Raw genomic sequence first — 27365 nt, 5'->3', positions numbered from 1 at the left:
AGCCTTTACAGAAAAGTCCATATGTCAATGGTATTTTTTCAATTTGCCTTTTACTTATTAACATTTTAACACCGCACTCATAGCTGCCAATCTATTTCCTCAAATAAAAGCTGTAACAGGATCCTGGCTAACACGGTGAAACCCCGTCTCTACTAAAAATACAAAAAATTAGCCGGGCGAGGTGGCGGGCGCCTGTAGTCCCAGCTACTCTGGAGACTGAGACAGGAGAATGGCGTAAACCCAGGAGGCGGAGCTTGCAGTGAGCCGAGATCGCGCCACTGCACTCCAGCCTGGGCGACAGAGCAAGACTCTGTCTCCAAAAAAAAAAAAAAAAAAAAAAGCTCTAACAGGAAACATAAAGCTACCTCTGCCAAGGCAGACGCACAGGACAGACGAGGAAAACTCAGCTATTAGGATTTTATCTTTTACCGTGTAATGAAATTTCTTGTGTCCCCCACATGAAACACATTGTTTTGAGGTACAGGTAAGTCATGCATTATATCCAAGAGGGGAAAAGTTACCGGACGAAATTTTGATCGTGGTTTAAATCATCTACTCTCTGATGATTCTAACATTTAAAATGAAATCCAGCCCAAAGCCAGCGACTTCTTTCATCATTTATAATGAAGCATGGGTTACTAACAGGACATAGATACCAATTTGCAATAGGGTTGACCAAGTGCATAGCATTTCCCTGCATTAACATATTTAACTAAGGCTCCCCAAACAAGAAGCTAATCACATAATAATGGAAAGAGGGGGCAACCTAGATATGATTTTTTTCTAACAATGTTGGAAGGTCGGGCAAAGGGATCATGCCTGTAATCCCAGCACTTCAGGAATCCGAGGCAGGTGGATCATTTGAGGCCAGGAGTTTGAGATCAGCCTGGCCAACATAGTGAAACCTTGTCTCTACCAAAAACACAAAAATATTAGCTGAGTGTGGTGATGCACTCCTGTAATCCCAGTTACTCAAGAGGCTGAGGTAGGAGAATCGCTTGAACCCGGAAGGCGGAGGTTGCAGTGAACCAGCGCTACGCTCCTGCACTCCAGCCTGGGCGACAGAGTGAGACTCTATCTCAAAAAACAAAAAAAGTTTGCAAAATAATGATTATTTTCAAACAATAATAAAAAATTGATGATAAAACAAAATCTCTCACAGGTCCAACAGAAAAAAGCTGTAAAACAGCAAAAGGAAATATATGTTTGCAAAACAGTTTTTAAAAAATCAAAGTATTCATCTACTGAAAACGTTTTGGATTACAATGGCAATTTATACATGAACCATAATTCATTTCACTTTTTAAATTCGAAGACACAGAAAACAAAATGCCAGTAAAGGTTTTTCTCATATCCTGTAGTGCAGGGGTCCCCAACCCCTGGGCCACAGACTGGACTGGTGCTGGTCAGTGGCTGCTGGGAACCGGGCCATACAGCAGGAGGTGAGCGGAGGGCTAGCGAGCATTACTGCCTAAGCTCCACCTCCTGTCAGATCAGTGGCAGCATCAGAATCTCATAGGAGCACGAGCCCTATTGTAAACTGAGCACGCAAGGGACCTAGTCTGCACGTTCCTTATGAGGATCTAATGATAAATGTATTGTGCTTGAATCGTCCCAAAGACATCCCGTCTGTGGAAATATTGTCTTCTCTGAAACCAGTGTCTGGTGCCAGAAAGGTTGCGAACCTCTGCTGCAGTATAATAAAAGTTTGTTTGCTTATTTTAGGCTTGTCAGATATTGACAAATGTTTAAATGGCTATCAACTAAATTCTGCGGTTCAGTTTCATTTGGTCCCCAAATTGTTGTGGTCTTAGAATCTCTATGTCTATTTCAGTGATAGTATTTCCAGACCTTCATGCTAAATATGCATCTCATTTCCTGGCCTTTATCCCGTATCAGTTTAATCACCCCCAAGAAAACACTAAAATTTCTTACATGTGTTGCCAAAAATAAGTAGACTCCAAGCTGTACATAATATCCACTTTTTCACATCAATATACATATGTTATGGTTATTCTTTGTATTAGGAACCACCAACTAATCACCATTATGATTTCAGACTCATCTCTATTTCAAAAATAATTTGGCATATTTTCCTTACGTTATACCAAAGTTTACAAGAGATACCTATGATAATTTTTTTTGAAATATAGGTTAAGTTCAAATAACGTCCCTATTATTTTTCTATTTGAATTTTATGGTCACTAAAAATTTTATGTATTCCAAATAACCTTTTCCCAGGCGTTCGGAAAGTCCACAAACAAATGCATATGCCACCTAATACATGCTTAAAATGCTGATGCTGCTGTGCTTTGAAACTGTACTGTATTAAGAAAACTCCAAACACCTAACTCATAGTTTGTTAGTGTAGGAGCGTTAAAGAATTTACGCAACCCCTCTCCTTAAGAGACACCACACAGAGGTCAATCAGGACTTCAAAAATTTATAGGAACCTTTCCTAACCTCTTTACCCCTAATCTTTACATTTAAGGCAAATTCCTCCCATTGTCAAAATCAAAGAGTTTTAAAAATCCGTCTTTGCTTTCTGCTTATAAATTACATGGAGAGATAGTTACATAACGGCATGATTTATGCTCCAGGCTTAAAACTACAAAATTACATGTAAGTTCTCTGCTTGCCATCTGCCCTACATGTTGATAGACAACTTTTCCTAAATCACATTTACTATGTAATTTAACTATTGCAAAAAGAGAAGGAAAAAAAGGAATCAAAAAAAGGAATCCCCGCTTCTAATGGCAATACAACTCCGAATGAGCCATTCAGATGCCCTTCCCTCGTCACGCACATATCCTTACCCAGCTCTATCTCCTTGCTTTTGCTAATTTTATCCCATTCCCACCCTCAATGCAGACACACAGGGAACACACCCCGCCCTCCTGCCCCGCCCACCCCAACCCCACTCCCAGCTGGCTGCCCTGCAAGTCTCTGAAGCTCTGAGCATTCTAGACAACGACAGGATTTTACCTTCTGAGAAATATGGTCCATCTGGCCACGACCATGAAACGTAGCATTTAATTAGCTTAATGCAAAAAAAAAAACTATGTGTAAAATTTGTTTTCCAAACCTTCAATAAGCTCGCCAAAGCATACAGTCTGTCCTTATACATTTTTGTCTCTCTCAAGGCGATGAAAGCAGCCAAGTGTCTGTGACATTTTTCTCTCTCTCTTTTTTTTTTAGCATCTTAAAATGGTTGTAAAGTAGAGATAACAAAGTCTGCCGCCTTGGCCATTTTTAAGTGTATGGTCCCATGTTGACACTTGCACTGCAGTTCTAGCGCCCAGCCTGGTGCAACCATCACTGCCATCTGTCTCCAGAGCTCTCTGAGACATTCTTGTCACCGTCTATGGGAGACAGACAACATCCCCAGTGTGTTTCTAATGATAAAAACCCAGTTTTAATTCACAGAAAGGAACACTTAAAAAGTGTGTATCTTGCTGTACATCAATCATACTTCAGTAACACTGATTACAAACAAAGTAAGGAGGATACAGTGGCAGAGAAGGCTGGTGACAGTTGGAACCCAGACCACAGAGGGGAAGGTGATGGGACTGAGATGGGCATTTCATCAGAAGGCATCAGCCTGGGAAGGGGCTGCAGGGTGCAGCAGCCTTCATCACTCTTTCATTGCCAGCATTTTCGAGCACCTCCGTTCCAGACGTTGTGCCAGACACTGGAATTGATCAGATGTATGTTTCAGAAGTCGTATCCTAACTACAGCAGAGATGGTCAAGGAAGTGAAACTAGCGGTTTTTGTAATCCACCAGGAAAACAGTACTAAATTAAGGCAGTTGCAGGGGGATGGAGGCACAGATTGTAGTATTTTCAGTTTTACCTATGAATAGGGCTAACATGAAACCATGTATGGCATAATTTTGTTACTATTTTTTAAATCACTCGAACCAATAGTGATTTTGGCTTGAATTTTATGTGGCACACTCAAGTAGCATTTAATAAGATTTGTCAGCAACAAACAACTTGTTGTATAAACAAAAATACATAAGCATGTGTTATGTTCAAGGCACTGTGGTAAAAATGGTCTAATTTGATCAATTTCATTTGGGTGGAATATTTATGGGCTAGTGAGAAAGCTGTTATTCCACAAGGCTTTTGGGGTTTGAAGCTGGAGAGAAGTGGAATGTTTATCAGTGCAAGGAATGGCTGAATAGATTGCAGGAAATCTCTCTGTGAAATGGTATGCCCTGGGTCTATACATAGTAACTGGGAATGGTCTCCAGAATACACTGTCAGGTGAAATGAGTTGCAGAAGGCTCTGCACAGCATGACGACATTTATCTAAAATTCTTGATTTGTTTGTATACATAAATATCTCCATACCTACAGAGAAAAAGGTCAGGACAGATAATATGGAAGGAGGTTTGGGGGTGAGAGTGGGGAGAACGTTCAGTTTGTGTTCCATATAGCAACGTGAATATATCCATGTGTTCCTTATACAGAAAAATCCACTTTTATAGGTTAGTACGCCAAGTGAGTAGACTGCATTACATCACAGGCTTACAGTTCTTCCCTACAGTCTTTATTGGCAGTTCAAGTCCTATATATAATGATCCTCATAATAATGGCTAAGGCCATCAAGTGTGTTGTGCATGCACACATGTGTAGGCTTCTTTTTTTAATTTGTCAAATTGCCTTTAGACTACATTTTTAAGTGATTAGTAGTTATGTATCTTAGAGGGCATTGGAGATGACAATATGTTGGCTATTGTAAAGAATCGCTCCTTGAGTTACAAGAAAACCATTTAAGATAAATAAGTAATGTGTTTAATTTATTCTCACTTAAGTAATTAATTATAAGGGTTACCGTTAGAACAAAAAAGTATTCTTTGCAAATAAGCAAATCAACTTACAATAATCTTTGATCTTACAGTTCACAATACACTAAAATGGCATGCAAGTAGTACTTTCCTATTTTTAAAACTATAGTTGAAGTGTATGTTGATGCCAAGGAAGTAATTTGGCAGTGGTAGGTAGGCTTTGCCTGAGTCAGTGCTCCAACCACATGGGCTCGGTCAAGGACTTTTCTTTCTTGGTTTTCAAATTAATATCCCCGAGAAATACTAAATAGAAAATTGGGCATGGAGGGATGGAGACTTTCACATTTTCTTTAACTTGATAAAGAATGTTTAAAAGGCTGTTTACAAAAGACCATTTAACAACTGCTGCTCAGCTACAATTGAAATATTAATTTGAGGCACGCATGTGGCACTTTCAGGGCCTCCTTCCAAATAGGATTTTTCAGGCAGACTAAAATCGCACTTTTCTCAGACTCAGCCCACCTGAAGTCAAACAAAGGAGGGGAAAAAAAAAAAAAACCACCAGCAAGATAGTAGGTGTAAATGACTAAAAAGGGGGCCTAGGGGACGATCTGAAAAGTGAAAGGGTTGGGAGCTCCATGCAGAACGTCTTGATAAGAAGTCTAGACAATCTGTGTGAGCTCCATGCAGAACGTCTTGATAAGAAGTCTAGACTATCTGTAATGTGCTGATTGTGAAGAAGACCAGATTATTAAGAAACCGTGAAAGCCAGCAATTACAGGAGCACAAAATGCTGGGAAGCCTGGGATAGCACGAAGAAACGGGGATTCCAATACCCCTTTACACGATGGTCCATGACCCTATGATACCTCTTTGCACTATTGTCCACGACCCTAAGTGACGTTGAGGAGTGACTCCTACCACAGACACAAAAAAATGTGGGAGCAGGAGGGGGACAAAGTACCAAAGGGGAATTTTAAGTACCAAAAGGGAATTGTAAAAATAAAGAGAAACCACTAAAGCTCTCACACCAACATCTACAAGTTCTTACCCAGAGTGAACTGCATTGAATACTACAGCACAAGACCAGCAGGCAAATTATGAATAATTTTTTAAATTATTGATTTTAACCTCATTACACCGAATAAAATGTCAATTATATCAGCAAATCTCTCAAGTCTCTACTGTATATTTTCTCCCTAGGGAAATAAGGCTTAAGCAGACAGGACACCTCCCACAAAAGATTCAAATTAGGAAGAACGGGTCAGTTTCAGGACTTTAACCGGATCCCTTTTGATTGCTTGGAACATTCTTTAAGAATCAAGGCTGCCCGGCCGGGCGCGGTGGCTCAGGCCTGTAATCCCAGCACTTAAGGAGGCCGAGGCGGGTGGATCACGAGGTCAGGAGATTAAGACCATCCTGGGTAACACAGTGAAACCTCATCTCTACTAAAAATACAAAAAATTAGCCGGGCGTGGTGGTGGGCGCCTGTAGTCCCAGCTACTCGGGAGGCTGAGGCAGGAGAATGGCGTGAACCCAGGAGGCAGAGCTTGGAGTGAGCCGAGATCGTGCCACTGCACTCCAGCCTGGGCAACAGAGCGAGACTCCGCCTCAAAAAAAAAAAAAAAAAAAAAGAATCAGGTCTGCTCCTCAGCCCACAAGGGGCTTTTGTGTGAACTAGAAGAGGCATCCTCTCTGCAAATGCACACATCGTGGCGAATACGTTGGCCCTTGTGCAACTTCGAAAAATGCATTGCTGTTTCCAGTTGGACTCCGGGCAACTGAAGAATGAAGCAGCACAGGTTATGCTGCTGCTTCATTTACTCTTTTCGCCGAGTTGTCTTGGGCTGTGAACAATCTGCACAATTTGGGGAAATCACTCCTTAGTAGTTTAGTTACCAGATGTGTGACAAGAACTTACATGTTTGACCTGAATGACTGAGTAGGAAAGATTAGAAAACCCGGTAAAGAAGTTGTTAGTTACAGCTACCTTAGCAAGGCACTTGTTATTACTAGTTATTTGAACTGAGTCTTGTCAGAGCTTACATCAGAAAAAGTTGATTTCTTCCTTATTATTTTTACTAAGAGTCAAGAAATCAGACATAAAATAACCCATAGTAGAATGAAGCGTTAAAACACCATAAACAATTAACATTGCCTTCCTCCACAGACAAACATATTTGGAAATCGATTAGTCATGATGGCCTCAAAAGCCACCCCTTTACAGCAGGGCTGTAATCCCACTAATAGCAAACATAAAGTGACTTTTCCACTTCTTCCTGGGCCCACTCCTCTAGCAAGCACGTTTGTTTTACTGGTAACTGAATCAGCATCTTGGAAAATTGTCTGACAACAGAATGTGAACTCACTGCAATACTGTCAATGACCTCGCTGGTTTACTCCCCACCGTCCCCTCACTCCCACACCCTTCCCACATAAGTGCCAGTGTCCAAGTATACCAGAAGCATTGAATGGATGCTAGAAAACTTGCAGAGTCTGTGAGAAAGAAGGCAGAAATCAGGCTCCCCCGTTCATTCGAGCAACACCTCAGTGTTCACCTGGCGAGGTGTAGTGGGTCTCTGCTGCTAGGATCTGATTCCTCTGGAAGGGGTGTGAGTGTCAGCAAGATTCACAGCCAAGGACAAAGAGGAAGAGGCACGGCAAAGAGGAACACAGGAGGAGAGCTAGGGAGGAAGGCACGTCTGGGTAGGGAAAAAAGGCTTCAGATGTCTGCTTTGGTCATCCAGCATGAGGATCTAGACCAGGATGGTGAGCCCAGCTTCATGGGAGATGACATGTGACCCAGGCTATAGAAAGTCACAGCAGCATCTTTTAATTTTACAAGAACAAAACCCTGCCTTGAAATGATTTTAAATACCTCAAGATATCCTCTGAAAAGAGCTTTCCCTTCAAGGAAAAAAAAAGTACTCCTTCTTACCTCAATAATATACAGGACCACGTTCTTATAGAAGCAGTACAAGATGCACTTGGTCACCCGGTTGTAGCTCCAGGCTCCATGGACCAACAGAAGCTTCTCTAAGTAGGAAAACTGAAAAAGGAAAATGACAAAGTTCCGAAGAGCCCATCATTGAGGAATAAAAGTCACAAACAGAATGTCCTTACAAACAGAAGTCAGATAATGTAGGTAGAGGAAACAAGATTCTGCAGGAATCTCAGAAAACCATTCTCTGACGACAGAGCTTTCAGGCCCAGTGAGAACAACTAAAATCCTCTCTGAATTCTACATAATTATCATTTTCCCGAAACATACTGCTGGACTTCTAATTGTTATTCTTATGAAATTCTATTTAAACAAATGCTTTTTTGTAATTTAATTTTAAGTTCTAAGTAGGATGTGCAGGTTTATTACATAGGTAAACATGTGCCATGTTGGTTTGCTGCAGTTATCAATCCGTCACCTAGGTTTTAAGGTCCAGATGCATTAGCTATTTATTCTGATGCTCTCCCTCCCCCTGCCTCCCCAATAGGCCCCAGTGCGTGTTGTTCCCCTCCCTGTGTCCCTGTGTTCTCATCGTTCTGCTTCCACTTATAAGTGAGGACATGTGGTGTTTGGTTTTCTGTTCCTATGTTAGTTTGCTGAGGATAAATGGTTTCCAGCTCCATCCAAGTCTCTGCAAAGGACATGATCTCGTTCCTTTTTATGGCTGCATAGTATTCCATGGTGTATGTGTACTGCATTTTCTTTATCCAGTCTGGCATTGATGGGCATTTGGGTTGGTTCCATGTCTTTGCTATTGTGAACAGTGTTTCAATAGGGATTCATTATTAAACAAAGTTGAACTACTAAACTGAAGGAAAAGTACAGTGCAAGTCAGACATCTAAGCAATCACAGATTTTTCAGTGACAAAAAGAGCAAGGGACAGGGACACTCACACAACAGAGTCTTGTTTAAAGGAAAGGTACACACAGGTGCACACTCACTACTTCCACTAACAACTGCGTAGGTTAAAAAGTTACACACACATATAGATACACACGGATATACACACAAAGATACACAGAGACACATACAGGCAGACACACATACCTAGACACAGAGGTAGAGGCACACAGGACAGAGATACACAGAGACACACACACACACACTCACACAAATACACATGTACACACAGATATACTAAGACACACACACACTTTGCCTCCACTTCTTGACCCATTTTGTCTTCTCTCTTTTTGCCTCCAACCAATACAGAGCACCTCTGGCCAGAGTGCTATGCAGTCAGGAGCGGCTGGTGGGTCCCAAGCTGGGAGTGATGTGATGGCTCCTGTGGTCTGAGTTGGAGCCATAGATATTCCAGTAACATCCAGGAATCCTCATTGTGGGAGAAGGTCTCTGGACACCACTTGGATCGTATCTCCTCAGCCACCCCTTAGCCTGGCTTTGCCTTCTGTGTGCCGTTTCAAAAAGGTCCCAAAAAGTGTAAACCTTGCGCTGGAGGGAGGGAAACGAGTTTCTCTGGTCTGGTGCATGGTGTCCTGCTCTGGCATAAATGTGCCATTAAGGGCAATCCTGTTTACATCATGTTTCTACACATTTGATATGCCTTACCCCAGATTTGAGTTCCTTCTTGGTTCCCTTGCAGGAAAACCTTAATGCCTCCTGTTCTAAGTCAGAGAGTCAGTAAGTCCACAAGTCTGAACCCTATTACACTACTAGGAGAGACAAGAAGGCTGTATTGAGAATGCCCCAGAACATTAGAAATTCTTTTGCAGTCATACGCTTATTAATTTCAGATGACTTTTGAAATTAAATGTAACTCTCAGCTGGGCAGTGGCTCACACCTGTAATCCCAGCACTTTGGGAAGCCAAGGTGGGCAGATCACCTGAGGCCAGGAGTTCAAGACCAGTCTGGCCAACATGGTGCAACTCCGTTTCTACTAAAAATCCAAAAAGTAGTCAGGCGTGGTGTTGGGTGCCTGTAATCCCAGCTACTTGGGAGGCTGAGGCAGGAGAAGCACTTGAACCCAGGAGGCGGACGCTGCAGTGAGCTGAGATCCCGCCACTGCACTCCAGCCTGGGCAACAAGAGTGAAACTCTGAAAAAAAAAAAAAAAAAAACACAGAAAAGAAAGAACGAAATTAAATGTCACTCTCCATAGAAAAGAAACGACCAGACTGACAATACAATACTTAAACAAAAAACTTTCAGGAGGAAACTGCATAATAATCCCCATTAGCACTAAAGAAAGGACTCCATCCTAGGCAGGGTTGCAGCTCAGCGTGTCCTTCCAGGAGGTGAGGGAAGGCGCAGGGCTCACCATGCACTCGGGATCTAAATCATCGCTTCGAAGTGGCAGAAGTAGGTGCACATGGAAAAATAAAACTCCCCATAAAGGCTCATTAAGGATTCCATAGGGGAATGGGAAATCATAAAATAACCGGCTAAACAAATAAAAAGGAAGTTTGTATTTGACCGGGACCCCCGATGTGAAACTTCAATGGGCACAGAAACCATCTGCTTGAGTTGTCCTGAACGCCTCAACTTGAGTACTACAGTGATTTGTTTTCAGGGGAAAAAAACGTGTATTCTAAATCAAAATGCTGTCTTCATGGGGTCGTTCCGAAAACATTAGGAGGGCAGGGGGCGGGAATGATTCTCCCGAGGAGAAGGGCAAGCCGAGGGCTAGGGGGGCACCATGACGCAGGGACGGCAGCAAGGTTGGCCAGGGCAAGGCAGCTGAAAAAGGATGGCGCTCAGTCTCGGGCGACCCATGTGCATAAAAGCATGAGGCAGGCCGGGAAGAAATAGAACCAGAGCTTTGCCTGCTTCATAACTTTCCCAAGGTAAGTCTTTGAGCTAAAATTTTTTTCCTTCTGAGTATAATAACCCTACAGGGTACTTCCTCCAAAGCGTAATAAAAAAAAAAATGCATCCACATTAAAATGAACAGATGAAGCCCAAGGTGATAAACAACCAGAGATGTTTATCATTTCAAGAGTGGCAAAGAAATTCATCAAGCTGTGGCTTTTCTGGCTTGGTGATTAAGGTAGAGGCAGCATGCTGGTTGGTGGAAAGGGTGTGAGTACTTGGAACCTGAAGTAACAGCACCCCCGCCTAATCGGCAATAGGACCATGGACAGGAGAAATGAGGGTGCACAGACACATGTGGGCTGCGCCAGCTCCTTCAGCAGAGGTGACTATGATGCTGGAGGGGCAGGAAAACCCCCAGTGGCGTTTTAGAGCCTCACACCCTGCTCCACCCTTCTTTGACACTTTTAATTTGAAGAGAGCAATTGCTCTGGATAACACATCCTATTCGTATGCAGTTTCAATAAAGCAGGTCATGGGATCTCCCTTCCCTAGACATTTTAAAGAAAAAGACAAATATTTGCCTGGAACTCCTAGGAAACCTCTTAAGATCCCTTCCAGCCATATGATGTTATAACTCAAGTATTTAATAATGCTGGAGTGTATAACATCTATGGTTGCTGACAGACTACAGGAAGTGGGAGTCCCACAGGCCTCAAAGCATTTGACTCAGGAAAGTAAACAGGCAGGTGTGTGTGGGGCCGGCCCCCAAGTTCATACTCAGGTCCGTTGTTTTCTGACCCCAAGATGCTCGCTTGCTTGGACCTGAAGTAAGTCACCTGATAGGAAGGAACCCCAGTTTTCCCACCTATAAAGTCAGGATTCCTTCTCTTACCTACTTCAGAAATTATCTTGAGGATTTATTTGAAATCGGCAAAGGAAGAAGATTGATTGCATGCGCTTTTCAGAGCCAGGAGGATTTTGTAATTCCTCCCTGCATCTGTGGAACTGCGAGCTGAGAAGAAACCTGAGAGGTGATCTAAGACAGAGCCCCCACTTTGGGGAGGTGGAGCCCCAGAGCTGCAAAGGACTGGCCTGAAGCCCTGGGGCTTTCGGAAGCTCGTTCACATTGTATATGCAGCCCTGATTTCAGCTGGAAGGGGTGGATAGCCTTTTTTTCCTTGTGTTCGTGTGATTGAGGTGAACACACTCTTCAAACACCTCAACACTGTAGAAACACAAGGGGATTCCTGCTACCTGCCGATGGGCAGGCATCTACTCACGATGTGTCGTAATCTGGAGACAGACGGACATGCCCTAGGTTCACTGTGATGTCCAGGTTTTCTGGATGATCCAGTAGGCCCAATCACCTAGATATGGAACCACCCAAGGGGTTCACCTTGCCCGTTGCCTAGACACAGTCGATTCATCAAGACAGAGGAATTGCAATGAATAATTCACGCAGAGCTGAATGTGACGCAGACTGGAGCTTTATTGTTCCTCAAATCAGTCTCCCTGAGCATTCCGGGAGCTTTTAAGGAAAACTTGGTGGATGGGGGTAGCCAGTGAACCAGGAACGCTGACTGGTCAGGGAAGAAATCATAGGGAGTCCAGAGCTGTCTTCCTGTGCTCAGTCAGTTCCTGGGTGGTGGGAGCTACAAGATTAGATGAGCCAGTTTATGGATCTGGGTGGGGCCAGCTGATCCATCAAGTGCAGGGTCTGCAAAATATCTCAAGCACTGACCTTAGGAGCAGTTTAAGAGGGTCAGAATCTTGTAGCCTCCAACTGCATGACTCCTAAGCCATCATTTCAAATCTTGTGATTAATGTCAGTCTAGTCCCCAGGCAAGGAGGAGGTCTGCTTTGGGAAAGGGCTGTTACCATCTTTGTTTAAACGATAAACTAAGTTTCTCTCAAAGTTAGTTCAGCTTACGCCCAGGAATGAACAGGGACAGCTTGGAGGTTAGAAGCAAGATGGAGTCGGTTAAGTTCGATCTCTTCCACTGTCTCAGTTATAATTTTGCAAAGGTGGTCTCAGATATGCACCCTACAGGTCAGGAAATCGGCTATCTTCCTTCAGCTTTGGGCTCTCCCTGCGGAGGGGACCTTTCTTTCATCCTCAGGCCACCAGTGCAGTATAGCACATCAGGAGCCCTGGTATGCGAGGCTCAGATCAGAGAGGAATGGACCGAACTTGGCCTAACTTCAGGAGGCTGTTTGCTACTGACCACGGGTCATTACGGCCCAAACTCAGCTCATGCTCGTGGCAATTCACCTCACAGGGCAGCGCCCCGTCACAACTACAGGGAAGACGACAGCTGTAAATCACTACTCACCCCTGATCTTAAGCACCTAACCAGGGGGTGTCCCAGCTCCTTTGGCAGGGGTGAGACCAGAATGGGATTACAGAGAAAGGCTGTCATGAGCACAGCTGTGCTTCAGCAGGAAAAGCAATGCAGCAGATGCAGAAGCTGAGGGTGAGAGGTTATTATTAGCAAGATCAGGGACCTGTCTGATAGGAGCAGCACCTTGCCTGGATCACAGAGCAGCTTGGCCAACCCCACAGCTGGCCAAAGAAAACCAACCAGCAGGACAGGGCCTCCAAACTGCACAAGATCACAACCACAGAGAAATCCAAATATCCCCGGGTTTTCATCTAGACAGCAACCTTAAGAGGAGTGGCAGAGGTTTGGGGCTGCACTGAAGCTTAAACACCAGGTCCTCATGCCCAGCTACCATTTCTCAACAGGATGGGGCAGCTGGACGCCCAAACTGCTGACCTGTGCGATGGCGTAATCCGAGTTGTTGGTGGCCTGCATGCCTTCATTCCCACTGATTCCCACACCCACATGGGCTGTCTGGATCATCCCAACATCGTTGGCGCCGTCTCCGATGGCGAGGGTGATGGCCTTCACCCGCTTCTTCACCACATCCACTATCTCAGACTTCTGCAGAGGAGACACTCTGTGAGAAAAGAGAGGGAAATCAGAACTATGCACATCTTTCCAGAGGAAACAGCTGTAATCTACATTCCGCTGCATTAAAAGGACAGTTACTGGATGATCTCCAAATTCAATACATACATTTTATGCTCATGTGCAAAGAAGCTTTCAGAAAACAGGAGCTTGTGGCTTTCAAGTATTTGCCAACTTCTCAGATGAAATACACAACAGAAAACTAACTTAAAACACAGCCTATTTGTAATCACTCTGCTCAGCGGGAGGCATCTGCACAAACTCCTCAGGGGTATGTGTGCCCTGCTGAATGATAAAGGCAGTCAGGCTAGTTACAGGGGTCTTCGGAAATGTCTTTCCAATAAATCAGAAAGCCAGCACAGACCTCCTTTTGCTTTATGGTACATCATATACAACCTAGGGCTGGCCAGGGAATTTTCTGTAAAATCTGCTTTTACAGAAGGGAAAGGAAATGGGCAGGGCATGAGAACGTGCAGAAAGAGGGCTGGGGTAAGAGGAAAGAAAAAAAGACTTCTCTACATCCACCTCAGAAAAGGAAGCTGTGTTTGAAGGTCAGCCAAGGCAGAGGATTTAGGATGGGGGCAGGGAGTGGAAGTCTCCCCTTGCTGAGCAGCGCAGAAGCACAGCCCTCAAGGGGGCGACATCAGCCCCTGCACAGGGGCGGTTCTTTCCGCAAGGAATCCAAGATGGCGGCCAAGCTTTCCCAAGTCCTCAAGTTGTCTGGGAAGAAGAGCCAGTATAAATCTGTGGAGTCTAAAGCAGAGGGGTATTCATGATAGTGAAGTGCTTCTTCAGAGTGTAGACCAGAAAACACAGCAACATGAAGCAAAGACTAGCATCTCAGGACTGAGTGACTCTACATTCTGAATTGGTAAGCTGATGCTTGATTTGGGGAATTTACAGGTGAGCTCTTGGATCACTTCAACAGCCCCACAGTCCCCCGCCGCCACACACACAGAATAAACGCAAAGTAAAAGATTTTTCTGGATGTCCCAGAGGTCTGCTGGCCATGCCCACATTGGACTTCATGCATCAGCTACAATGGACACTCAAAGATTTGCCCAGTAAGAACTTCAACTGCTCCTAGATGGTCCCTGTCCACAAAGATACCTGTTCCAAATAGAAAACTGAAGTGCTACCTGACATCTCATTCTACCAACTTGAGAAAGAAATGCATTTGGTGAGACAGCAAACTGAATGTAGAACCAAAAAGCCTTTGCTCAGTGACAAAGATAAAAGTTAGAAAGTTGGAAAAACATGATGAAAGGACTTTAGGAGCTGGGTTACACAACCTGATATCCCTTTTAGCATTTTCACAAGGGTTTGCAATGGCAGCAGTTCGATGCCTCCTGGAGTAGGTGTGACCACTGGAAATTATCATTACTTTTTTGTTGTTACTGAGCATACTTAAGAGTACTAACTGTCATTTGGGGCTAAACAGGAAAAGTCTAACTTCTCTTACAAATATTTGGAAGGCTGAAATATAAAAATAGCTATCACATCCTTCCGCCCAAAGTTCTGTTGCTGCTTGCTAAATATTCTCAGGTTCTTCAACCATTATTTAATAGGCATGCTTCAGAACTTAAAAAATAGCCTCCACGTATAATCTTTTAGGCAACAGAGAGCATGATAGAACAGAATCACCATCTCCCTGGTAGCAGATGCCAGATTCACTTTAATGTGACCTAAAAGAAAGTTACTTGAGCTTTACCACTGATTATCAATGAAGCCTCTAGTCAACTCCACATAAGCAATTTTCACATGAAGGGATATTAAGCTGTATGTATTCCCTCCTAGTTTGTGCAACTGCTACTTAAAGCCAAGGGCTGATCTTTCTGGCAGAGGCAGTCCACAACTGTAACTGGCTACACAAAAGTGACTTCCCATTTTGTTTTTGAACTCCACAGAACCACAGACCAAATATGGTTGGAGAAAACAACCTGGAAGCCATGGTTAAAGGCCTGAGTATGACCTTTTCCTGTGCACCACACATTAACCATTTAAGCAGGGAGAGGAGGTCCATGAGGCCCTGCTTTCCATGAGTGGGACTGGGGAAATGAGAACCAGCCACCTCATAGAATGGTTGTGATGTATTAATGTTAAATCACTGTGTTGACTAGCAAGTATAAAACAATTGCATCTCCTACTCCACCTAGCATAGGATTATGTGAAACATCTTAACTGTTGGAAAAACAACACAAGACTGGACACTTCTGAGAACTGCATGCCATCAGACTTGTGGTTCCCAACTGGGTGTGCAGGGGCCCTGGGGATGCTGCAGCAGAATTTTTTAATTTTTGAGGGAAATACAGCAATGTTTCTCAGGTAACAGTGAAAAGTACTAGCTGGAAGTAGCTCACAGTTTCAACAATAAATCACACTGCATCCCTTTTCATGATATGTCTTTGTGAAGCTGAGCTCTCATGGTGGTGATGATAAAAAGCAAATGCCTTGTGAAAATCGATGTGGAATAGAAAATGAGCAAGACAGCAGCTATGCTTAGCCTACAGTTCAGGAAGTTGTGCAGTGCTCAACAGTCACATAACCACATGCCATTGTCAACAGTAATGATTATTTAACAATGGAGGAAATAAGGATTTTTTCTTTCAATGTATGTCTTTCAATGACATTATTGATTCAAATGTCTGCTAAGTTGTAGGGTCATAAATACTTCTTAAATTTTGACTTTACCTACTTAATAATTAGAAACAAGTTTTCCTTTTGGTCTAAGGGCTGTGCAAAGGAATTTCTGAGACACTGAGGACATAGTGTATCCAGAGTCTGGAGTCCCATGATTACCTTAATCACTCTTTAATTAAAATCGTTCACTCACTGAGGTGGAATCTCACTAAGGAGGCCATCACTTAATCTACAACTCTTCTTGTGCATCCATGAAAGTATCACAAGAGAGCGTAAAACAGGAACTTAAACAGGAATCGGGAGGCCCGAGGCTGCGACTCCTCCTTGAGTCTGTATGTCACTCAAGCAATCAAGAAAGCTGGCTGCTTCTTAAGCAAATTCGAGGTGGTCTGGAGAGAAAGGAAGCCCATGGGCAGAAGGCTTGGTCACTTCACACTGCAGGGGTCGGAAAATCTCGGGAGCGGAACAGGAAAGGACCTCAACAGACCCGGGTTTTCTTTGAGGTTAAAGTCATTGGTTTTCTATTAGGGAGGTTAGCGAGAGGCCAACCAATGGGAAATGAGGAGCAAGTCAAATAGACTCACTGGGCTTGCCACTCTGGGATTTGGATCTCAAGTCAGTCAAGTCAGGATTCCAATGGCTTAAAGTACAATCTATGAACATCCAAACAGCTGCCTTTCCCAAAAAGCAAAAATTAGGGGAAAACCCAATCAGGGTATATAAAGTAAGTCATACGGCAGGGTTTTAGGAGCATGAAATTCTCATCAAGGATTTATTACGCCTTCAGCTGTAATGCCTTGAGAAAACATAATTCTAGCACACACTAGGGGTTCAAAACAGATGTCCAACAGCCAATGTCTACAGAACTGAAGAGGCACCACCCCGCTTTAGCCATATGCAGTATTTTAGTATACGAAGTTGCCAAGAAGCACAAGCCGGTTCTTTTTTTTTTTTTTTCTTTTTTATTTATTTTTTTATTATACTTTAAGTTCTAGGGTACATGTGCATGACGTTTATATCATGTATAACTCCCCAATGCAATCCCTCCCTCCTCCCCCCTCCCCATGATAGGCCCCAGTCTGTGATGTTCCCCTTCCCGAGTCCAAGTGATCTCATTGTTCAGTTCCCACCTATGAGTGAGAACATGCGGTGTTTGGTTTTCTCTTCTTGTGATAGTTTGCTAAGAATGATGGTTTCCAGCTGCATCCATGTCCCTACAAAGGACGCAAACTCATCCTTTTTGATGGCTGCATAGTATTCCATGGTGTATATGTGCCACATTTTCTTAATCCAGTCTGTCACAGATGGACATTTGGGTTGATTCCAAGTCTTTGCTATTGTGAATAGTGCCGCAATAAACATACGTGTGCATGTGTCTTTGTAGTAGAGTAATTTATAATCCTTTGGGTATATACCCAGTAGTGGGATGGCTGGGTCATATGGTACATCTAGTTCTAGATCCTTGAGGAATCGCCATACTGTTTTCCATAATGGTTGAACTAGTTTACAATCCTACCAACAGTGTAAAAGTGTTCCTATTTCTCCACATCCTCTCCAACACCTGTTGTTTCCTGACTTCTTAATGATTGCCATTCTAACTGGTGTGAGATGGTATCTCATTGTGGTTTTGATTTGCATTTCTCTGATGGCGAGTGACGATGAGCATTTTTTCATGTGTCTGTTGGCTGTATGGATGTCTTCTTTTGAGAAATGTCTGTTCATATCCTTTCCCCACTTTTTGATGGGGTTGTTTGTTTTTTTCTTGTATATTTGTTTGAGTTCTTTGTAGATTCTGGATATTAGCCCTTTGTCAGATGAGTAGGTTGCAAAAATTTTCTCCCATTCTGTAGGTTGCCTGTTCACTCTGATGGTAGTTTCTTTTGCTGTGCAAAAGCTCTTTAGTTTAATTAGATCCCATGTGTCAATTTTGGCTTTTGCTGCCGTTGCTTTTGGTGTTTTAGACATGAAGTCCTTGCCCATGCCTATGTCCTGAATGGTACTACCTAGATTTTCTTCTAGGGTTTTTATGGTATTAGGTCTAACATTTAAGTCTCTGATCCATCTTGAATTAATTTTCGTATAAGGGGTAAGGAAAGGATCCAGTTTCAGCTTTCTACTTATGGCTAGCCAATTTTCCCAGCACCATTTATTAAATAGGGAATCCTTTCCCCATTTCTTGTTTCTCTCAGGTTTGTCAAAGATCAGATGGCTGTAGATGTGTGGTATTATTTCTGAGGACTCTGTTCTGTTCCATTGGTCTATATCTCTGTTGTGGTACCAGTACCATGGTGTTTTGGTTACTGTAGCCTTGTAGTATAGTTTGAAGTCAGGTAGCGTGACGCCTCCAGCTTTGTCCTTTTGACTTAGGATTGTCTTGGCAATGCGGGCTCTTTTTTGGTTCCATATGAACTTTAAAGCCGTTTTTTCCAATTCTGTGAAGAAAGTCATTGGTAGCTTGATGGGGATGGCATTGAATCTATAAATCACCTTGGGCAGTATGGCCATTTTCACGATATTGATTCTTCCTATCCATGAGCATGGTATGTTCTTCCATTTGTTTGTGTCCTCTTTGATTTCACTGAGCAGTGGTTTGCAGTTCTCCTTGAAGAGGTCCTTTACATCCCTTGTAAGCTGGATTCCTAGGTATTTTATTCTCTTTGAAGCAATTGTGAATGGAAGTTCATTCCTGATTTGGCTCTCTGCTTGTCTGTTACTGGTGTATAAGAATGCCTGTGATTTTTGCACATTAATTTTGTATCCTGAGACTTTGCTGAAGTTGCTTATCAGCTTAAGGAGATTTTGGGCTGAGACAATGGGGTTTTCTAAATATACAATCATGTCATCTGCAAACAGGGACAATTTGACTTCTTCTTTTCCTAACTGGATACCCTTGATTTCTTTCTCTTGCCTGATTGCCCTAGCCAGAACTTCCAACACTATGTTGAATAGGAGTGGTGAGAGAGGGCATCCCTGTCTTGTGCCAGTTTTCAAAGGGAATTTTTCCAGTTTGTGCCCATTCAGTATGATATTAGCTGTGGGTTTGTCATAAATAGCTCTTATTATTTTGAGGTACGTTCCATCAATACCGAATTTATTGAGCGTTTTTAGCATAAAGGGCTGTTGAATTTTGTCAAAAGCCTTTTCTGCATCTATTGAGATAATCATGTGGTTCTTGTCTTTGGTTCTGTTTATATGCTGGATTACGTTTATTGATTTGCGAATGTTGAACCAGCCTTGCATCCCAGGGATGAAGCCCACTTGATCATGGTGGATAAGCTTTTTGATGTGCTGCTGAATCCGGTTTGCCAGTATTTTATTGAGAATTTTTGCATCGATGTTCATCAGGGATATTGGTCTAAAATTCTCCTTTTTTGTTGTGTCTCTGCCAGGCTTTGGTATCAGGATGATGTTGGCCTCATAAAAAGAGTTAGGGAGGATTCCCTCTTTTTCTATTGATTGAAATAGTTTCAGAAGGAATGGTACCAGCTCCTCCTTGTACCTCTGGTAGAATTCAGCTGTGAATCCATCTGGTCCTGGACTTTTTTTGGTGGGTAGGCTATTAATTGTTGCCTCAATTTCAGAGCCTGCTATTGGTCTATTCAGGGATTCAACTTCTTCCTGGTTTAGTCTTGGGAGAGTGTAAGTGTCCAGGAAATTATCCATTTCTTCTAGATTTTCTAGTTGATTTGCGTAGAGGCGTTTATAGTATTCTCTGATGGTTGTTTGTATTTCTGTGGGGTCGGTGTGATATCCCCTTTATCATTTTTTATTGCAACTATTTGATTCCTCTCTCTTTTCTTCTTTATTAGTCTTGCTAGCGGTCTGTCAATTTTGTTGATCTTTTCAAAAAACCAACTCCTGGATTCATTGATTTTTTGGAGGGTTTTTTGTGTCTCTATCTCCTTCAGTTCTGCTCTGATCTTAGTTATTTCTTGCCTTCTGCTAGCTTTTGAATGTGTTTGCTCTTGCCTCTCTAGTTCTTTTAATTGTGATGTTAGAGTGTCAATTTTAGATCTCTCCTGCTTTCTCTTGTGGGCATTTAGTGCTATAAATTTCCCTCTACACACTGCTTTAAATGTGTCCCAGAGATTCTGGTATGTTGTATCTTTGTTCTCATTGGTTTCAAAGAACATCTTTATTTCTGCTTTCATTTCGTTATGTACCCAGTAGTCATTCAGGAGCAGGTTGTTTAGTTTCCATGTAGTTGAGCGGTTTTGATTGAGTTTCTTAGTCCTGAGTTCTAGTTTGATTGCACTGTGGTCTGAGAGACAGTTTGTTATAATTTCTGTTCTTGTACATTTGCTGAGGAGTGCTTTACTTCCAATTATGTGGTCAATTTTGGAATAAGTGCGATGTGGTGCTGAGAAGAATGTATATTCTGTTGATTTGGGGTGGAGAGTTCTATAGATGTCTATTAGGTCCGCTTGGTGCAGAGATGAGTTCAATTCCTGGATATCCTTGTTAACTTTCTGTCTCGTTGATCTGTCTAATGTTGACAGTGGAGTGTTGAAGTCTCCCATTATTATTGTATGGGAGTCTAAGTCTCTTTGTAGGTCTCTAAGGACTTGCTTTATGAATCTGGGTGCTCCTGTATTGGGTGCATATATATTTAGGAGAGTTAGCTCTTCCTGTTGAATTGATCCCTTTACCATTATGTAATGGCCTCTTTGTCTCTTTTGATCTTTGATGGTTTAAAGTCTGTTTTATCAGAGACTAGGATTGCAACCCCTGCTTTTTTTTGTTCTCCATTTGCTTGGTAGATCTTCCTCCATCCCTTTATTTGCCGGCTCTTTCTTAATGTTAACTTGTGACCTGGAATCACATGCCACACTTAATAAGTATTCCCAACATATAATAATTCAACCTATAAAATAAAAACTCCAGACCACAGCTGAGCCAACCTAGGTGCTTGGGGGCACTTCTTTAATCCTATTTTGGTGTATTATGAATAGAAATATAAACCAAAAGCATTCAGTTGACTGGAGTATTCTATCTGCTTTTTTGGATAATATAATAGATTCTAAAATGAAAAATAGGTTTTTCTTTTGAGACTTACAAAAATCAGTTCCTGGAGTATCTCATTTTATGGGATACACATCCCTGAAATTTAAAAACTAGCTCTCTAAAGTTATTTCAAATATAACACTTAAGTGAAACCTTGAGTAACTGCTTTTATAGAACTAATGATCACACATTAATTTATCTGATATACATAAATCCTGCTCTCAGAGTTTCTACTTCTGATCTTGCAGTATCATCTGAGCAAACCTAATGTTGCAGGAAGTCAGGGACCCCAGAAGGACTGGCTGGAGCCATGACAGAGGAACATAAATTGTGAAGATTTCATTTTAATATGGACATTTATCACTTTCCAAATAATACCTTCATAATTTCTTACGCCCTTCTTTATCTTAATCTCTCAATCCTGTTATCTTCATAAGCTGAGGACGTGCATCACCTCAGGATCACTGTGATGATTGTGTTAACTGTACAAACTGATTGTAAAACATGTGTGTTTGAACAATATGAAATCAGTGCACCCTGAAAAAGAACAGAGTAACAGCAAGGGAACACAGGAAGACAACCGTAAGGTCTGACTGCCTGCAGGGTCGGGCAAAAAAAAAGCCATATTTTTCTTCTGGCAGAGAGCCTATAAATGGACGTGTAAGTAGGAGAGATATCATTAAATTCTTTTCCTAGCAAGGAATATTAAGTCCCTAGGAAAAGAATTGCATTCCTGGGGGGGAGGTCTATAAACGGCCACTCTGGGAGTATTAAGGACTGAGACACACCCTGGTCTCCTGCAGTACCCTCAGGCTTACTAGGGTGGGGGAAAACCGTGCCCTGGTAAATTTGAAGTCAGACCAGTTCTCTGCTCTTGAACCCTGTTTTCTGTTGTTTAAGATGTTTATCAAGACAATACGTGCACCACTGAACATAGGCCCTTATCAGTAATTCTGCTTTTGCCCTTTGCCTTGTGATCTTTGTTCTCCTTTTTGCCCTTTGCAGCCTGTGATCTTTGTGACCACTCCCTGTTCGTACACCCTCTCCCGCTTTTGAAATCCTTAATAAAAACTTGCTGGTTTTGCAGCTCAGGTGGGCATCACAGTCCTATTATTGATATGTGATGTCATCCCTGAGGCCCAGCTGTAAAATTCCTCTCTTTCTACTCTTTCTCTTTATTTCTTGGACCAGCTGACACTTATGGAAAGTAGAAAGAACCTACTTTGAAATACTGGGGGCGGGGTTCCCTGATAAGCTAGGCAGATTTTTTACCTCCTCTGATCTTGCCTGCCCAGTTGTCAAAGCGGGGCTGGATCTCGATTGCCGATTTGTACACTGAGCTCACTCGAGCCAGAGAGGTTACAAGGAACTCCACCCAGGAACCCCCAAGAGACCCAAAACACTTATTAATTAACCAGACTCACAAAATTCTTTCACTATCTGGATTTGAAAACCTCTTTATTACATACAGCAGTCCTTATGACTAAAAGGAAGTTTGGAAACCACTGTCCTAGATCAATGAGTTTCCAATTTTAAGTGAGCATCAGAATCACCCAGAGGGATTGTCAAGGTACAGCCTCTGATCGGAAAGTCTGGGCTGGGCCTGTGAATGTGCATTTCTAACAAGCTCCTGACTGCTGCCGCTGCTGCTTGTCTCTGCACCACACTCGAGTCACCAGCACTGGCCTAGACAATACCACAAGTTCTTTCTACTACAAATGTTTTCTAGCTAAGCCTGAATTTCCATAGCATAAGATACATACACCGTTACCATACTGACAGTTAACAATTACAAGAAACACTGAATCTTATCCCCTTTCTTAAAGTTTTGCATATGTAGGTTTTTCTTCTTCACTTTTAAACAGAAACCCAGAAAGTATACATTTTGTTTGGTATTTCCTTAGAAATATTCTTTTAATCTGAGTGTTTCAAATAAGAAGGTTGTAGGGGCAGAAACTAACTGAAATACAACATACAATACTTCCTAAGTTGTTTTTTATAGAGACAGAGAAACCAACTTATCAATACAAAGCCTAAAATACATAATATTTAACTATAAAATAAAGTGCTCCAATATATCAGAAGATTTCATTTGGAAAAGTGTTCATTTTCCTGTTGAAAATACTATCCTATGAAAAGGATTTTCTTATTAAAATAGTTACTTAAATAAAATATAACGTCTTCTTTTTCACAACAGTCAAAAACTTCAGTACCTTTAAAAATCTCATAGCTTAAGTAGATAGAAATACAAACACTCAATATTTGAGTCTAAAACCAGTTAAATTAATTAACCAATCCTATTTGTTAAATGCCTCCATGGCTGACCACATCGCTTCTGACCACTGTGTTCTTTCTTCAGATGCATTTAGTACATTTGTGCAGGATGCAACCCAGGGTGTCCAGGTCTTCTGGACAGTCGTTCCCTGTTGGAACATCTGTGCTCTCACCCAAACTGTGCGGCTCCCTCAAAACTTAATCTCATGTACCAGATTTTGGTGTATTTCATTGTAGCCCTAAATTCTAAAAGTAGATCATTTGGGCAGCTTGGAATGGCCACTGGAGCACAGTGGCAGATGTAGAATTTGGGGCTGGGAGGGCAGTAGTGGGAAAGGATAGTGGTAGGAATGGGGGTACATTCAGGCAAGCCCAATACGTACCTGTGGGTTAGCTTATTTAGAGGCACAAAGAAAGAAAATTGCCACTCAATAGTTCTAAGGGAGATGTAAGTGCTCCCTCACTATAAAAACTTACACATGGCGGGGAGCTGTAACTAAGGAAGCTGCAAGAGAGTGTGCCTTAGAGACACGCAACAACAAAGGAAAGGTGAGAGCAGGTCAGTTTTTATTCCAAAGCATGCAGTGTTTGACCAAGAGGCAGCCTCACAAGGGTTGGGTCTAAGGTGGGACATATTTTGAAAAGCAAGGTGAGTGCTGACAGCAGAAAGACTAATCCATGAGCAAAGGGGTTTCAGAGTGACTACGTGCACCTCACTGGTAAATGAACCACGTGTGCAGACTTTCAGGGATGAGCGTTTCTAGCTTTGGTTGCTTTTGCAGCAAAAAATTCTGGAAATCTTACGCCAGTATTTCCTCTAAAGATGAAGGTGTTATTGAGCCCCTCCCATGGAAGCATTTCTCGGAATCCTTACATGTTCCAAAACCACATCTGAACATAAAAGACGGGATTTCCTACAAAATGCCATGTGATTTGAGTTACCATTCTTTCCTAACACCATCAGCTGCACTATGAAAGAGCAGACAGGTGACATAAAAGTTTTAAGAATTGGCTTTTTAAAAAAATTATTTAATCCGTACATTTCTTTCCACAAACTATTCAATGCAATTGGTTATATCCCTCCTGGGGGAGTAGGTTTTTCTCTCTAACCTTCACAAGGACAGAGATGACATTTTTCATTTCTTTTCTATCCTGCCCTTTCCTCACCCTTCTGCAAATGTCTAATATTTAAGATTTGTACAGCAGACATTCAATAAATGGTGACTACCAAAATCATGATTTCAAGACTAGTTACATCGCCACCCATAATTAAGTGTAATAGAAAAAAAAATACAGTTCTATTTAAACAAAACGATCTTAACTTCCATATAAACAACAGACCTAGGAACATGCTATTAGTGTGCAGTTCTGAAAGCCTACTCGCAGATGGAGAGGATGAAAGAAATACATAAACGACTGGCCACCTCTGTGAGATCTCAATGCATCATTCATGGAAAGCAGATAAAAACACCCCACTTGTCCTGTGATTCAAGAGAAAAGATATCGTTTGCAAACTTCCTGACCAACATGCTAGTGGTCTTGATTCTATTTTCTCCAAATACCCTTAAAAACATTCTAGGCCTTCTGGGAAAGCTCTTTTATTATTTTGAGACAGAGTCTCACTCCATCGCCCAGGCTGGAGTGCAATGGGTACTATCTCGGCTCACTGCAACCTCCACCTCCCAGGTTCAAGCAATTCTCTTGCCTCAGCCTTCCAAGTAGCTGGGACTACAGGCGTGCACCACCACACCTAGCTAACTTTTTTCTTTTGTATTTTTAGTGAAGATGGGGTTTTGCCATGTTGGCCTGCCTGGTCTTGAACTCCTGACCTCAGGTGATCCGCCCGCCTCAGCCTCCCAAAATGCTGAGATTATAGGCGTGAGCCACGGCACCCAGCCTTGTGACAGCCATTTTTTTTTTTTTTTTTTTGAGACGGAGTCTCACTCTGTCGCCCAGGCTGGAGTGCAGTGGCCGGATCTCAGCTCACTGCAAACTCCGCCTCCTGGGTTTATGCCATTCTCCTGTCTCAGCCTCCCGAGTAGCTGGGACTACAGGCGCCCGCCACCTCGCCTGGCTAGTTTTTTTGCATTTTTTAGTGGAGACGGGGTTTCACCGTGTTAGCCAGGATGGTCTCGATCTCCTGACCTCGTGATCTGCCCGTCTCGGCCTCCCAAAGTGCTGGGATTACAGGCTTGAGCCACCGCGCCCGGCCCTTGTGACAGCTTTTAATGATACATGGCTGACAACAATCTTTGTCCTTAGAAAAGGGCTCTCCTGGGAAAAGCTAACACCCGAGCTTAGTTTTTTTTCTTGGCCTCTTTAGATCACAATGCTTTGACTATTATAAGCCCATCTCTAGCCCCTGCATAACACCTGACAAAAGCACTTTGAGGGCTTAACAGATACCAGCTTGCCAAACATTTACAAGTGGTCTTGGGGATGTTGTGTGACGCAAATCATTTCAACAAATTATTTATATTTAAGTACCTTATCATATGTGTGTGTATGTATACTGTACTAACATATATTTTACACACATATACTTTTTTTTGAGACAGGATCTCCTTATGTTGCCCATGCTGGTCTTGAACTCCTGGTCTCAAGCGATGCTCCTGCCTCAGCCTCCCAAGTAGCTGAGGCCACAGGTGTGCGTCACTTTGCCCAGCTTAGCTCAACCACCTGTTCGTTCTTTGTGCAATGATTTAAGCCTAGAATCAGATTCCATCGCAATAGAATACCTGTGTAATATCTCTGCACTACAAATGACTATTTAACACAGTGCCCAGTAGGATAAGGATTCTTGCTGACTGACTAGTATGACAAACGTGTATCTCATTATTGGTGATAAAACATGCATGACCTAATAATGAACCCTGATGCTATCCAGCCACGCTTGAGAAATACAGGTCAACACGCTCCAGGATTTGTGGAGCAAGTAATCTAAGAGCCCAGATGTACTGACGGCATTATTTTGGTATGGCTGAAACATGCATGTTTTGATAACATCCACCATCTTTTGGCAATACCAGCCATAGGTCCTTTCGTTTTGGTGACATGGCAATTGAACGGGTGCTAAGGTCACAACACCAGGAGTCTGTGCAAAAGAGAGGGGAGAGGCAGGCAGCTGTGCAAGCATCTTGCTTTTTATCTTAGTGCTGCAATTCCATGGTAATTTTAGGAATTCAACACATATATTTGGGCATGTATAAATTGTGGAAAGCTTGAAGTTTCCACAGCATTGTATAAGTATAAAAATTATTTAACAGGGTGTATCATTTTTCAAAAATACTAAGGTTAAATGTTTCCATATTCCAAAAGAGATTCTTTATAACTCAACTTTCAAAAACAGAATTTGAGCTCTTCTTCACACTCCACAAATGGAGAGCTTTTAGAAAATATTTATGTTAATATGCTACTGCAAAAACACATTAACATTTACTAATAATTCCCTTGAACAAAGGGTTCGTTTTACTCATTTTCAGTATTTAATAATAAGAAGTTCAATTTTAATTATTTCAGTGTTATATACACCTCCCAACGTATGCACACAAAATACGAAGAATTTTAAGATTAGCTATTCTATTTACCTGAAGATACCTTTATATGGCATCTAAATTCTGATTTCAGGCTCTAATAATGTCCTTGAAAACCAAAAATTTTTAAAGGGAAGAAGCTGTAACAATTGATTGAGACATGCGGCTGCTCTCTCTATACATTTTACTGATCTTAATTACTACATGACGACTTGTGACTGCTTCAACATCCTATGAGCATCGTCTTCTTTGAAACAGGAGTTACAGATCAGCCATCCTGCAGTTGTTAGTGGTGAGGGCAACTTGATATTCTTTATTAACTGAACAAAACCCTTAAAACTCGATCCTGCATTCGAGCCGTAAATGCTGCCTCCG

The 27365-nt window shown here is 42.3% G+C and overlaps 1 protein-coding gene across 1 annotated transcript in view; it reads right to left on the bottom strand.

The window, feature by feature from the left end:
- Nucleotides 1-27365, bottom strand: part of ATP8A2 (ATPase phospholipid transporting 8A2) — a 649053-nt gene that overhangs the window by 244054 nt on the left and 377634 nt on the right. Inside the window, exons 26-27 of the mRNA XM_033236971.1 lie at nucleotides 13345-13528; nucleotides 7732-7842 (exon numbers count right to left, since the gene is read on the bottom strand). Coding sequence (XP_033092862.1) covers nucleotides 7732-7842; nucleotides 13345-13528 — 295 coding nt within the window. The remainder of the gene's footprint in view (nucleotides 1-7731; nucleotides 7843-13344; nucleotides 13529-27365) is intronic.

The sequence above is a fragment of the Trachypithecus francoisi genome, unplaced genomic scaffold (genome assembly GCF_009764315.1).
Source record: "Trachypithecus francoisi isolate TF-2019V2 unplaced genomic scaffold, Tfra_2.0 Contig01461, whole genome shotgun sequence".
In the NCBI taxonomy this organism is placed as follows: domain Eukaryota; kingdom Metazoa; phylum Chordata; class Mammalia; order Primates; family Cercopithecidae; genus Trachypithecus; species Trachypithecus francoisi.
The sequence above is the reverse complement of the archived record's forward strand: the minus strand, read 5'-3'. Positions and strand labels throughout refer to the sequence as shown.